Below are 12,249 nucleotides of genomic sequence, written 5' to 3'. Positions count from 1 at the left end.
ATAAACCAACACATGGACAGAGAAAACTGGACTGTGGTTACCAGGGGCAGTGGGGGGGGGGGTGGGGGTGGGGGGGGGGGGGTGGGCACAAGGGGTGAAGGGAGTCATATATGTGGTGATGGACAAACAAAAATGCACAACCCAAAATTTCACAATGTTAGAAACCATTAAAACATCAATAAAAAAAAAAAATTAAAAAAAAAAAAAAATGGTCCAGTGTCTCACGGCAGTGAAAGGATGAAGCAAAATTGCTGTGTGTTGATAATTGTTGAAGCTAAGTGATGCACATTTCCTTAATAAAAAGTTTTTTAAAGTTCCATTCCATGATGATAGCAGAAGGTAGTTTTTTTCCTTTTTTCCTTCTCTTTCTTTTCCCCCCAACTTTTTATTTTGAAAAGTTTCAAAATAAAATACGCTTCACCTAAATTCATCAACTGTTAACATTTTCCCACATACGCACATTTTTGAGGAAACATTTGAAAATTACAGACATCAAGACCCTTTATTCCTAAATACTTCAGTGTATCTCCCAAGAACAAGAATGTTCTATATAAACACAATCATGCCAAGAAATTTAACACCGATATAAAAATATCTAACATACGGTCTATATTTGAATTTGCTTAATTGTTCCATTAATGCAATTTATGGATTTTCATTGCTGGATAGAGACACCAATCAAGTATTATGGATGACATTAGTTGTCATGTTTTTCAGTCTCCTTTAATCTAGACCTAATCTAGAATAATTCTCCTGACTTTTCGTTCATGATGTTGACATTTTAGAAAAGTTCAGGCAGTCATTCTGTAAAATGTCCCACATTTTGAACTTGTCCAATTGTTTCTTCACCATTAGATTCCGGTTAAACACTGCTGTCAAGAACACTATATAAGGGATGTGCCCGGCTCAGTGCATCACATAGGAGTCACATAATGAACTTTGTTATCATTATGGGTTATGTTAAGCTCCGTCAGTTGGTTAAGATAATAATCCCTAGCTTTCTCTATTATAAATGTATTTTTCCCTTTGTAATTAACAAATAATCTGCAGAGTTATATTTTGAGACTGTATGATTATCCCAATAAGTTTTCAACCAATGGTTTAGCATTCATCGATCTTTGACTGACTCAATTGTTGCATTTTGCAAAGTGAGTTTTATTAAAATGCCTTTTCTTGGCAAAATAAAATATTAGCAGCCTTATGTCATTCACCTATGTGTATACATTTCTCCCTACTCAGTATATAGTTAACACATTCCTCACCCTTTCAATAATGATTTCTATATCTTTCCATCTTCAGTTTCAATTATTTCTTTATGTGTTATAGCTACAGTTTGAAAAATAGAGCAATTTTAACATAATAAGACCAGTTTTCTAATCCATGCCTTTACCTACCCTATTCCCAGCTGAATTAATGGAATGCTTTCCCCATCACAGAATCTCACTTCTTGAAAGCCTATCTAATCCCTGAGGTTCATCTCAAAAGGCACCTCGCTATGAATCCTTCCTCTGTCCTTCCAAACCAAAGATGTAATTCCTCCTTCCTTTGAACTCCACAGAACTCCACTGATAGCTTTCTTAAGCCTTTCATCCTACTCTACCAGGTACAGGTTTTTGGGTGGTCTCACATTTTCATTTCTGTAGGTAAGTAGGTAGAAGAGGGATTACTGGATCATAGGATAAATATGTGTTTATAAGAAAATACCAAACTTCTTCCAAGTGGCTGTACCATTTCCATCCCCACCAGCCATGTGTGGGAGTTCTATTTGATCTCCATACATGTTTTCAGAAAAGAGTTATGTACAAAAGTAAAGGAAACTGCTTGTCTACTAAATTTAATGGCTAAAATATCACTCTAAAATACTGGAAACAACATTCAACTTGGGAGTCAAAAGACTTGGCTTGAGTTTAGCTTTGCCATTTATTAGGAAAAGTTGCTTTCCCTCATTTGGCCTCAGTTTCCTCATTTGAGGAATTTTAAGTAGATGATCTCTAAGGTCCTTTTAAATCCAACGTTCTATGATTCCAATTAATTAGAAGATTTTTGGGGAGGGGGTTTCACAGGGGAAGGAAGAGAAGGGGTAAGGTCCACTTATTGCTTAGGAATATTGAGGGATAAAGACCAAGGTAAGAAAATGGTTACCTAAAACAGTGGTCATAACATTTGCAATGCTTAAGATAGCTACATCTAGATAAGCTGAAACATTCATCAGAAATAGAAATTTAGGAAGCAGAGAGAACAGATAAACTGTGGCACACTCAGCAATAAAGAAAGGAATGAACTACTGATGCTCGCAATCTGGATGAATCTCAAATACATAATGCTGAGTGAAAGAAGCCTTAAACAGAAGAGTATTTATTGTATGGTTACACTTATATAAAAGTCTAGAACAGGCAAACAGTGGTTGCTTCTAGGGGTGAGGTGGGGGCATGAAGGAAGATAATGTTCTGTATCCCACATTTGTCAGAACTCTAACAAATGCACACTTAAGACTTGTACATTTATACAAATTACATGTAAATTTAAAGAAAAAATCTATAAATAATTATAGAACTTGAGTTAATCTGCATGCTGAAGGAGTTAGGGTAAAGTGTCCTAAGGCCTGCAACTTACTTTAAAATGCATCAAAATTAAGATGGATTAATAGATGGTAAGTGATAGATATGTGATAAAGCAAGTTAAATGTTAGAATTTAGGTAGTGAATATACAGGTATTCACTGTAAAACTATTTCAACATTGCTGTATGTTTTCAACACTCCCCAATAAAATGTGGAAAAACATTCTAAAAAATTAAGAAATAAGAAGTGGAGATTTTTTTTTTTTTTAAAGATTTTATTTATTTATTTTTCCCCCCAAAGCCCCAGTAGATAGTTGTGTGTCACAGCTGCACATCCTTCTAGTTGCTGTATGTGGGACGTGGCCTCAGCATGGCCGGAGAAGCAGCGCGTCGGTGCAGCCCGGGATCCGAACCCGCGTCGCCAGCAGTGGAGCGCGCTCACTTAACCACTAAGCCACGGGGCCGGCCCAGAAGTGGAGATTTTTAAATAAAGATAAGGTCAGTTGCCTTTTGGAAAAGAGCTAATGAAGGCTCACACGGTCCTAGTCTTTCAAGGTCATATAGTTAAGGACAATAAGGATTATATGACTGCTCAGAATAATATGCAGAAAGATAAGATTATCCCTGTCTCAAATGATGAAAGTTAGAAAGACCATATGCTTGCTCTCCCAAATGCTGGCCGAGAAAGCACAAAACTGCGACCTAATCTCCTGTCTGAGATTTTTGACATTGTTGCAACATCTAAGTGCATGATCAGTGGACTCATCCCATGGAACAGGGTAAAAGCCACTTTGGGTGATATGGAACCTTCACGGTGAGGGAGAGCTATGTATACTCACATGCAGTAGGACCACATTAAAATGTATATTTTATGGTTTGTCAGTTAACCCAAAAGTGCATAAAATCCAGAATTCATTTCTTTTTACCAAAAGACTGTTTAAATGTAATATAATGTTATAGGATAAACTGTTAGAACCGGCTTCTGATGAAAACTGAAAATGACTTTTTAAAATACGGCATCACTTGCTTCATTCTGAACAAAAGTTAAGAATAAATATCTTGCTCAAATTGTTTTATAATCTCTTCCATTCCTATCAACACAACAATGGGAGACTAGTTTATCTACTATGATGTAATTAAAACAAAACCTAGAAACAATTTAGATATACATTATCCCCGGTAACTCTGTCATCAATCCAACCTAGATTAATTAACAAGCAAGAAGCAGAGTCACTTATCACATTACTAACCTTAAATACTGAGGTACACAGTGTTCTCAGTGTGCCCAAAGATACGTAACATGGGAAATCACTACTTCACTCCTAATTTTTGGTTTAGTTTTGATTGGAAAATGACTAAGAAGTTACAAGTGTAACGGAGACTCTATATTTACTGCGTACATGTATATTGTTAAAGAACAACATATATAGTTTTTGTAACTTAAGTTTTTTCTCTACTATGTTTGTTTTTTTTACTTCGAGATTTTATTTATTTATTTATTTTTTATTGTGGTAACATTGGTCTATAACATTATATAAATTTCAGGTGTACATCATTATATTTTGATTCCTGTATAGATTACATCATGTTCACTACTCAAAGACTAATTTTTTTTTTTTTTTTGGTGAGGAAGATCGGCCCTGAGCTAACATCTGCCAATCCTCCTCTCTTTTTGCTGAGGAAGACTGGCCCTGGGCTAACATCTGTGCCCATCTTCCTCTACTTTATACAGGACACTGCCACAGCATGGCTTGACAAACGGTGCGTCGGTGTGTGCCCGGGATCCAAACTGGCAAACCCCGGGCTGCCACAGCAAAGCGCGGGCACTTAACCACTTGCGCCACTGGGCCGGCCCCTCAAAGACTAATTACAATCCACCACCACACACATGTGCCTAATCATCCCTTTCGCCCTCCTCCCTCCCCCATTCCCCTCTGGTAACCACCAATCCAATCTCTGTCTCGATGTGACTGTTTGTTGTTGTTTACTATGTTTCTTTTGATTATATTTATTGAAATGTATGTTAAGTCTGTCAAGTTCAATAATAAAAGTTTGGGCTTGTATTTTGTATGTCTTTTGTCCCCCACTGCATTTTTCCAGTAATTCATTTTTATCATATTTTACAAAAGTATCAATCTGCGAGGGGCTGGAAATGAAGAATACAGGTTCTTCAAAGACAGTTTGAGAGGAAGTGGTTTAGGTCTCACTCTGGCAGCGTGCTGCAGAGAGTCTAGCAGGGTGGAACAGCAGTGGAACCCTGAGAGGAAGCTGCTGTGCAGTGATCTCGGCTGTGTCTTAGGCTGCTCAGCTTCGGCTGTTTTTGCTCCTTTTCAGAACCTTCAGCCTTTCCACTGATCCTATCAGCTATGTCACTGCTTTCTAATTTTATTTTTAAACAGAGTCAGTTTCACGTCTTGCAGCTAAGACCTCTGGCTGGTCTATACTTGTTGGTCTACCTGTTTTGCTTCACTGATCTTTATTTCTCAGTCTACACTTTCCCACATTAAAGAACCAGCTGTGACACCTTCACCTCTCTTCCTTTTCAACCTAAGCCGCAGATTTTATTTCTGCTGAAGTGTCAAGAAATGTTCCTCGCATCCTGTGTTTTGCAATAAAAATAATGTTAACAGGGCGAGTCAGTTTTTTGGTATTAGGCTGGTATTAGTCCAGCTGTATTATAAGTTAAATAATAGCAAATATTGAGTACTTATGTGCCAAGTACTATCCTAGGTGCTATGCCTCGTTTAGCATCACGACAAAACTATATGCTAGATATCATTACTCCCATTTTATAGTTGAGGAAACTAAGATTCAGAGAGGTTAAGTTATCAAGGTTACCTTGTTAGTACAAAGCAGAGATAAAACTCAAGTTGAAAAGTATATAATCACTTGAGAAGCTAAAAACATTGGAATGTTTAGAAAATAACCCATCTGCAATCCAGGGACAGCTTACACTGTATCTGAGGTGTACCACCTATGTTACCTTCCAGTTCTTACCTGTTAGCTTAGTGAAGGCTTCCATGTCATCAATTGCTGTAGAAATATGATACTTTTTTCCTTCAGCACCTGTAATCTCTATGTAGGGGTCTGCTTTGAGGAAAGCATCTGTAATCCTAAAGACCATATATAAAAATGTATGCTTATGAGAAAATTTGAATATTTGCTTTATGCCTGGCTTAAAGTTAAGGAAATCTTTCTACTTTAGGGAAATAACATCTTGAGACACGATGTTCTAAAGACAACTGCTTCTCGATCATACTGAATAAGAGCGTGGTGATTTGTGAGCTACCATGTTTACTGTGTTCCAGGCATTACGGCAGAGCTTTAGATAAGTCACCTGATTTAATCTTTTCAACAATAAGATAGGTGTAATCAGCCTCACTTTTACAGATGCAGAAATTAAGTAATTTTCATTTAACCACGTTAGGAAGAAGCAATACCAGGCTTTGAACCTAGATCTCTCCAAATTAAAGACAAATGAAAACAACAGCAAAAACTTTGTATCAAAGTAACAACCACACAAATAGGAGACTGTATTCTAACTAGTCTGCTCGTGACAAAAGATGGGAAAAAAAAAATAGAAAAGTTAAATTTCTTCAACACAAATGTAAACATGAACATGAAAGGCTTAAAATAAATCAATTTAAAGCTATTTTAGAGACATGGAATTAACTCAACTCATATCCAACTTTTGAGAACTCCTCATGGGGTCTTTGAGTCACATAGGGACTTAGTTGTACTTTTCTGCTATGGTTCTGACTGGATCAGGGAGAAGAAGTGAAATTCCTGTCAGTTTTACTATTTGCTACTAATTTTCTTTGTTTCTTTTGGTGAGGAAGATTGGCCCGGAGCTAACATCTGTTGGTAATCCTCCTCTTTTTGCTTGAGGAAGGCTGTCCCTGAGCTAACATCTGTGCCAATCTTCCTCTATTTTGTACATGGGGCACCGCCACAGCATGGCTTGACGAGCAGTGTGTAGGTCCGCGCCTGGGATCCGAACCCAGGAACCCTAGGCCGCAGAAGTGGAGCACACAAACTTAACCGCTACTCCACCAGGCCAGCCTCAATTTTGCTACTAATTTTGATAAATAATTGACATTGTAAGGACAGACATTAGCTTAATCCTTAAAATTGATTTTTGTCATTAATTTCAGAATGTCAGTTAGCCACGTCCCATCTGTCACCTTGATGACTAATATCTGGTATATAAGTGACTACCTGTGTGGAGGTCTAAGCCATTCCAGCACTGCCTCTTCCTGTCTAGCCTAAGCTAGCTCTTCTGCCCTTCATCTATCCCTTTTATCCATTCTCCTCCTCCTCCTCCAATGAGGTTAGGTTTACCTTACACTAGTTTTTGTTTTGTTTGTTTAAGGAAACCATTTTAGATTTATTCACTTAAAATTCACTTGAATTTATCTAGAAATCTCACCTTGACCCAAATATGATACTCTAGCAAAGTATCATGGAAAATTTTATAGGGAAATAACAATTGAATTTCTTACATTGTATCAATGATGTTGCCAACTTTGTGTTGATAAGCTCTACGGTGCAAACAGTTGCGTGTGTGGAACATATCATACAGATTCCCAACCTCCTGCAGGAAAACATGAAACGTACATTAATGTAGGATCAGCTTAGGCTACCCGTTAGTAGACAAGTAGCTAAGACAAGGAAAAAGGTGGCAGACAAGAAGGCTATGCATTCAAATCCCTGAGCCTACTAGAAAATGACAAGGCAGATTAGTAAAACTATTTATTGGTTTGCAACTTCTGTTCTTAGTAAACCAAAAGCTATTGAGTTTTTAACTCTGTCATAGGTCCTGTTTCAGGCATCCTAAATATATGATTTGATCTTTCTAATAACTAGAAATTAGGTATTATTCTTATAGTCTTCATTCTCAAAAGAAAGACTTTCTATAGAACAATACTATACCACTCTAGTTACATGACTATAATCTGGCAGGGACCTAATGATTTTACTATTTTCATTATTACGAAACACTAATATAGTGATTTGTTTTTTATAATTTTATTTATTTATTTATTTCCCCCCAAAGCCCCAGTAGATAGTTGTATGGCATAGCTGCACATCCTTCTAGTTGCTGCATGTGGGACGCAGCCTCAGCGTGGCCAGAGAAGCAGTGCGTCGGTGCGCGCCCAGCATCTGAACCCGGGCCGCCAGCAGCGGAGCTCGAGCGCTTAACCGCTAAGCCACAGGGCCGGCCCTAATATAGTGATTAATGATGAGACTCAAGCCAAACTTTCTGGGTTGAAATTCCAGTTCTGCCTTTTTTTAATTGTATATCTTCTCTGTGCTTCAATTGGCTCATCTGTTAAGTGGGATAATAACAGTATCTATCTCATAGGGCTGTGAGGATTGAACTAATCCAGCTGAAGCACTTTAAACAGTGCCTAGCACAACACTCAATAAATGTCTATTGCAATTTTATTATTATTTAACAATGCAGTAGAAGTGAAAAGAGCCTTAAGACACTTAAAAATGCTAAGCATGAAGTAAAGTGATTGACAGTTTACGAGATACTGATTTTTCCAAATGATTAAATGGTCACTTCTAGATTTCAAACTAGGAACTACACCTTCTTTGTTGTTCTTCTGACATAGCTTACCTTTTCTCTAGTACAAATATGCTTCCTATTATCTACTTCACAGACACGGGCAAACTTAACAAAGCGCTTATAATCAAAATTATTTTGGATTCCAAGATGATGACAGTCCCTAGAAGGATTCCAAAGCAGAGAGATGAAATTTGTCAACAAGGAAACTGTATCTTAAATATTAACACTAAATTTATACAAGGATTTTTATTTGTTTATTTACTTAAATAAAAATCGTATATATTTAAAGTACACAAGGATTTTAACCAACTTTTCTGTAGTGTTCAGTGCATACCTGGCAAAATAATCCCATTTGTCCACATCAATGCCATTTCTTTTATTGGCCACTATCTCATAAAGGAAGCTTTTCTCTTTAGGACGCCCTTTGTATGGCCACTGGAAGACGAGAAAACCCAATGAAGGCTTTAGGATAGGAACCAAATCTATTTACAAGCAAAGCAAGGCAACTGTATTAATCCGAAAATTATAAACAGATACTTGAATGGAATGTGAGATACATTAGAAGGTTTTACTCTTTCCTTCTTGCACTTAATTCATAAATTAGTAGAAAAGGAAAAAGAAATGCTAAGGTATATGATATCCTGTTAACACTAAATCTTCTTGTGCCATTGAAAGGATCCTAACTCTATTACACTTCCCATAACCAACAAGCTTTCTTGCTTTAAAATTTTATTTTTTAAATATAAGATCTAACTAGGAACTACTAAGAATGTTCCTTATATATACACTAATGCTTGAATTTGTGCATGAAAATAGTATTATCTTTCAAAGTAGCTACACGTCTGGTATAAATGACATGTGCTGTTCAAAGAATTTTTGGAGCTCCATTTCTTAGAAATAGGTTATTTGCTACAAAATCTACCTCTTTATCTTGCACCTTACACGTAGATTTGCATATAGTCAAGTAAAAAAGCTTAAAAACCTCAAGGGGAAATTATTTTTCAACTTTTTTTTTTCTTTTTTGGTGAGGTTTTCCTGAGCTAACATGCATGCCAATCCTCCTCTTTTTGCTGAGGAAGACCGGCTCTGAGCTAACATCTATTGCCAATCCTCCTCCTTTTTCTCCCCAAAGCCCCAGTAGATAGTTGTATGTCATAGCTGCACATCCTTCTAGTTGCTGTATGTGGGACGCCTCCTCAGCATGGCCTGACAGGCGGTGCGCGGGTGCGCGCCCGGGATCCGAACCCGGGCCGCCAGCAGCGGAGCGCGCGCACTTAACCGCTAAGCCACGGGGCCAGCCCCTCAACTTCTTTTTTAATTAAAAAAAGCAAAAAGATCAAAAAGGATACAAAACAGACTTTCCTCTGAGCTAATTCAACTTTTTCTAGGGCTTCATATATCTAAATATTTCAAATGTTAATTTTAATGGATAAATAAGACATACACATTTACATTTTCCAGAATTACTTTAGGCTTCTATATAAAATACTGCATACAAGTTCATTTAAAAATATTTATATATGTATTTTAAATTGGGAGGTAACTTGTAAAGAATTCAGTTAAAAGAGCTGGAAAAAATATATAAGCCTTTCATTTTCTGCATTAAACAGTAGAAATATATAACATATTTTATCATTTAGTCCCTCTAAAACAGCCAAGTGTCCCTCTTCAAAGAGCTCTGAAGGAATCAAGAGAAGACTAGATGAAAAGCACCAGTCAGTTCAAATTAAGTTGTACACAAACTTACCAAAAAATCTTTGGTGGGTGTTTCAAGTGGTCCTGTAATTTGTTCCTTGATAAAGCAAATATCTTCTTCAGGAATGAGACCATAGTGTTCCATGACAGCTCTGAGTCCATTAGAATTAACTAGGTGCTCAAACATCTTAACTGAGCCCTCTTCATGCTAGGAAAAGTCAGCACAATATGGTCTGTTACAGTCTCTAGTCCATTAGGGACCCTATACCATCCAAATTACTCTTGATTCCAGGTAATTCAGAGATAAGGTTCTACTGCATGTTAACGATCTAGTTTCCAACTACAGCCTTGCAGATATTTTTAAAAGCGTGCCAAACAACAACAACAACAAACAAACACATAGACACAGAGAATAGACTGGTGGGTACCAGAGGGGAAAGGGGGAGGGTGAAAGGGGTAAGAGGGCACATTTGTACGGTGACAGACGGCAACTAGACTTGTGGTGGCGAACACAATGTAGTCTACACAGAAGTCAAAATATAATGATGTACACCTGAAATTTATATAATGTTATAAACCAGTATTACCTCAATAAAAAATTTTTTTAAAAAGCCTGTCAATTTGTCTGTATTTTACTATTCCATAAACCTTTTACAAACCATGTGCATCTTATTTCATACATTTACTGATATAATCATTTACAATACAGAAGTACTGTACACTATAGTACAGAATATTACCAGGTCATACAGGTAGAATTCCATTTTAACAAATATCACTATAAAATTGAGTTCTATTGCTTCATCAGCCTTAAAACATGTGAGGTTACAAGTTCTGTTAGCACTTCCATCTAGTGAGGAAAAAGGGTAAATGCAAATTTGCCAGTAAAAACAGAAGTTAAGAGTTCTGAAGTCACGATCTGGGTGGGAATCTCAAACAGACCTCATTTTACTCATTTATCTCTGCTCACTGATTCATAATCATTGTAAAGATCAAATGACCCTCTGGAGACATCTGCCCTATCATTGGTCTTACCAAAAACTGACAAGATGAAAAGAAAAACCTGAATGGTCCTATAACTATTTTTTAAAAATTGAATCAAGGGCCCGCCCCGTGGCTTAGCGGTCAAGTGCGCGCGCTCCGCTTCTGGCAGCCCGGTTTGGATCCCAGGCGCGCACCGACACACCGCTTCTCCGGCTATGCTGAGGCCGCGTCCCACATATAGCAACTAGAAGGATGTGCAGCTATGACATACAACTATCTACTGGGGCTTTGGGGGAAAAATAAACAAACAAACAAATAAATAAATAAATAAAATTGAATCAAGATACATATGAATTATAAACAGGAAAAATAGTTAAGTTTATAGTAGAAAAATTTGGCAGACATTGCTTTAATCAAGTGATCAAAATTAATTTCACCAGTAATGGTTTAGATTTTATGTGCCTGTCATGTGATACACTAACAAGACACAATGTGTGTGGGAGATCAGAATTGGCCACTCCAAAAGGTGTCTCTTTGGCTTGATTTTTTTTTTTTTTGGTGAGAAAGATCAGCCCTGAGCTAACATCCGTGCTAATCCTCCTCTTTTTGCTGAAGAAGACTGGCCCTGAGCTAACATCTATTGCCAATCCTTTTTTTTCTCCCCCCAAAGCCCCAGTAGATAGTTGTATGTCATAGCTGCACACCCTTCTAGTTCCTGTATGTGGGATGTGGCCTCAGCATGGCCGGAGAAGCGGTGCATGGGTGCGCGCCCAGGATCCGAACCTGGCCGCCAGTACCAGAGCGTGTGCACTTAACCGCTATGGCTTGATTATTTTTAAGGACAAAACTCTCTGAAAGAAACTTTGACCTGCCCCTTAACTACCTAAAAGAAGTTTATTTATTTCTTTTATTTATTTTTGTGAGGAAGATCAGCCCTGAGCTAACATCCGTGCTAATCCTCCTCTTTTTGCTGAGGAAGACTGGCCCTGGGCTAACATCCGTGCCCATCTTCCTCCACTTTATATGGGACGATGCTGCAGCATGGCTTGACAAGTGGTGCGTCAGTGTGTGCCCGGGATCCAAACCCTGGGCCGCCGCGGCAGAGCACGCGCACTTATCTGCTACACCACCGGGCCGGTCTCCTAAAAGAATTTTAGACAGGACTGTTCCAGGAAGGAGATGATACCATAAAGTAACTACAGTATAATATAAACTAGGTGTAGACAGGAGGATCCTTGCTAAGCCCATTTTTATCAAAGCTCTCTCTCCAGTCACATCGTCTATAAACGACACAGCAAACATTCGTGTATCAAACATTTGCTTTTCCATCTCCATGTAAATTGCCGTCCTCTTCTTTGAAGTCCCAAACCGCCCCCCGCCTCCCCAAGTCCTCCTATGTCTTTAGCTGAAAATGGTATTTAATGTGGTGGCTCTGGC

General features: G+C 37.9%; 1 protein-coding gene across 2 annotated transcripts in view; it reads right to left on the bottom strand.

The window, feature by feature from the left end:
• Positions 1 to 12,249, bottom strand: part of SAMHD1 (SAM and HD domain containing deoxynucleoside triphosphate triphosphohydrolase 1) — a 62,796-nt gene that overhangs the window by 14,964 nt on the left and 35,583 nt on the right. For both annotated transcript variants that reach the window (XM_087445311.1, XM_004430428.3), the window contains exons 7-11: positions 9,881 to 10,036; positions 8,468 to 8,568; positions 8,185 to 8,293; positions 7,061 to 7,152; positions 5,556 to 5,671 (exon numbers count right to left, since the gene is read on the bottom strand). In XM_087445311.1, the coding sequence (XP_087301437.1) occupies positions 5,556 to 5,671; positions 7,061 to 7,152; positions 8,185 to 8,293; positions 8,468 to 8,568; positions 9,881 to 10,036 (574 nt within the window). The remainder of the gene's footprint in view (positions 1 to 5,555; positions 5,672 to 7,060; positions 7,153 to 8,184; positions 8,294 to 8,467; positions 8,569 to 9,880; positions 10,037 to 12,249) is intronic.

Source organism: Ceratotherium simum, chromosome 21 (assembly GCF_057802395.1).
Source record: "Ceratotherium simum simum isolate JZ-2026a chromosome 21, ASM5780239v1, whole genome shotgun sequence".
In the NCBI taxonomy this organism is placed as follows: domain Eukaryota; kingdom Metazoa; phylum Chordata; class Mammalia; order Perissodactyla; family Rhinocerotidae; genus Ceratotherium; species Ceratotherium simum.
The sequence above is the reverse complement of the archived record's forward strand: the minus strand, read 5'-3'. Positions and strand labels throughout refer to the sequence as shown.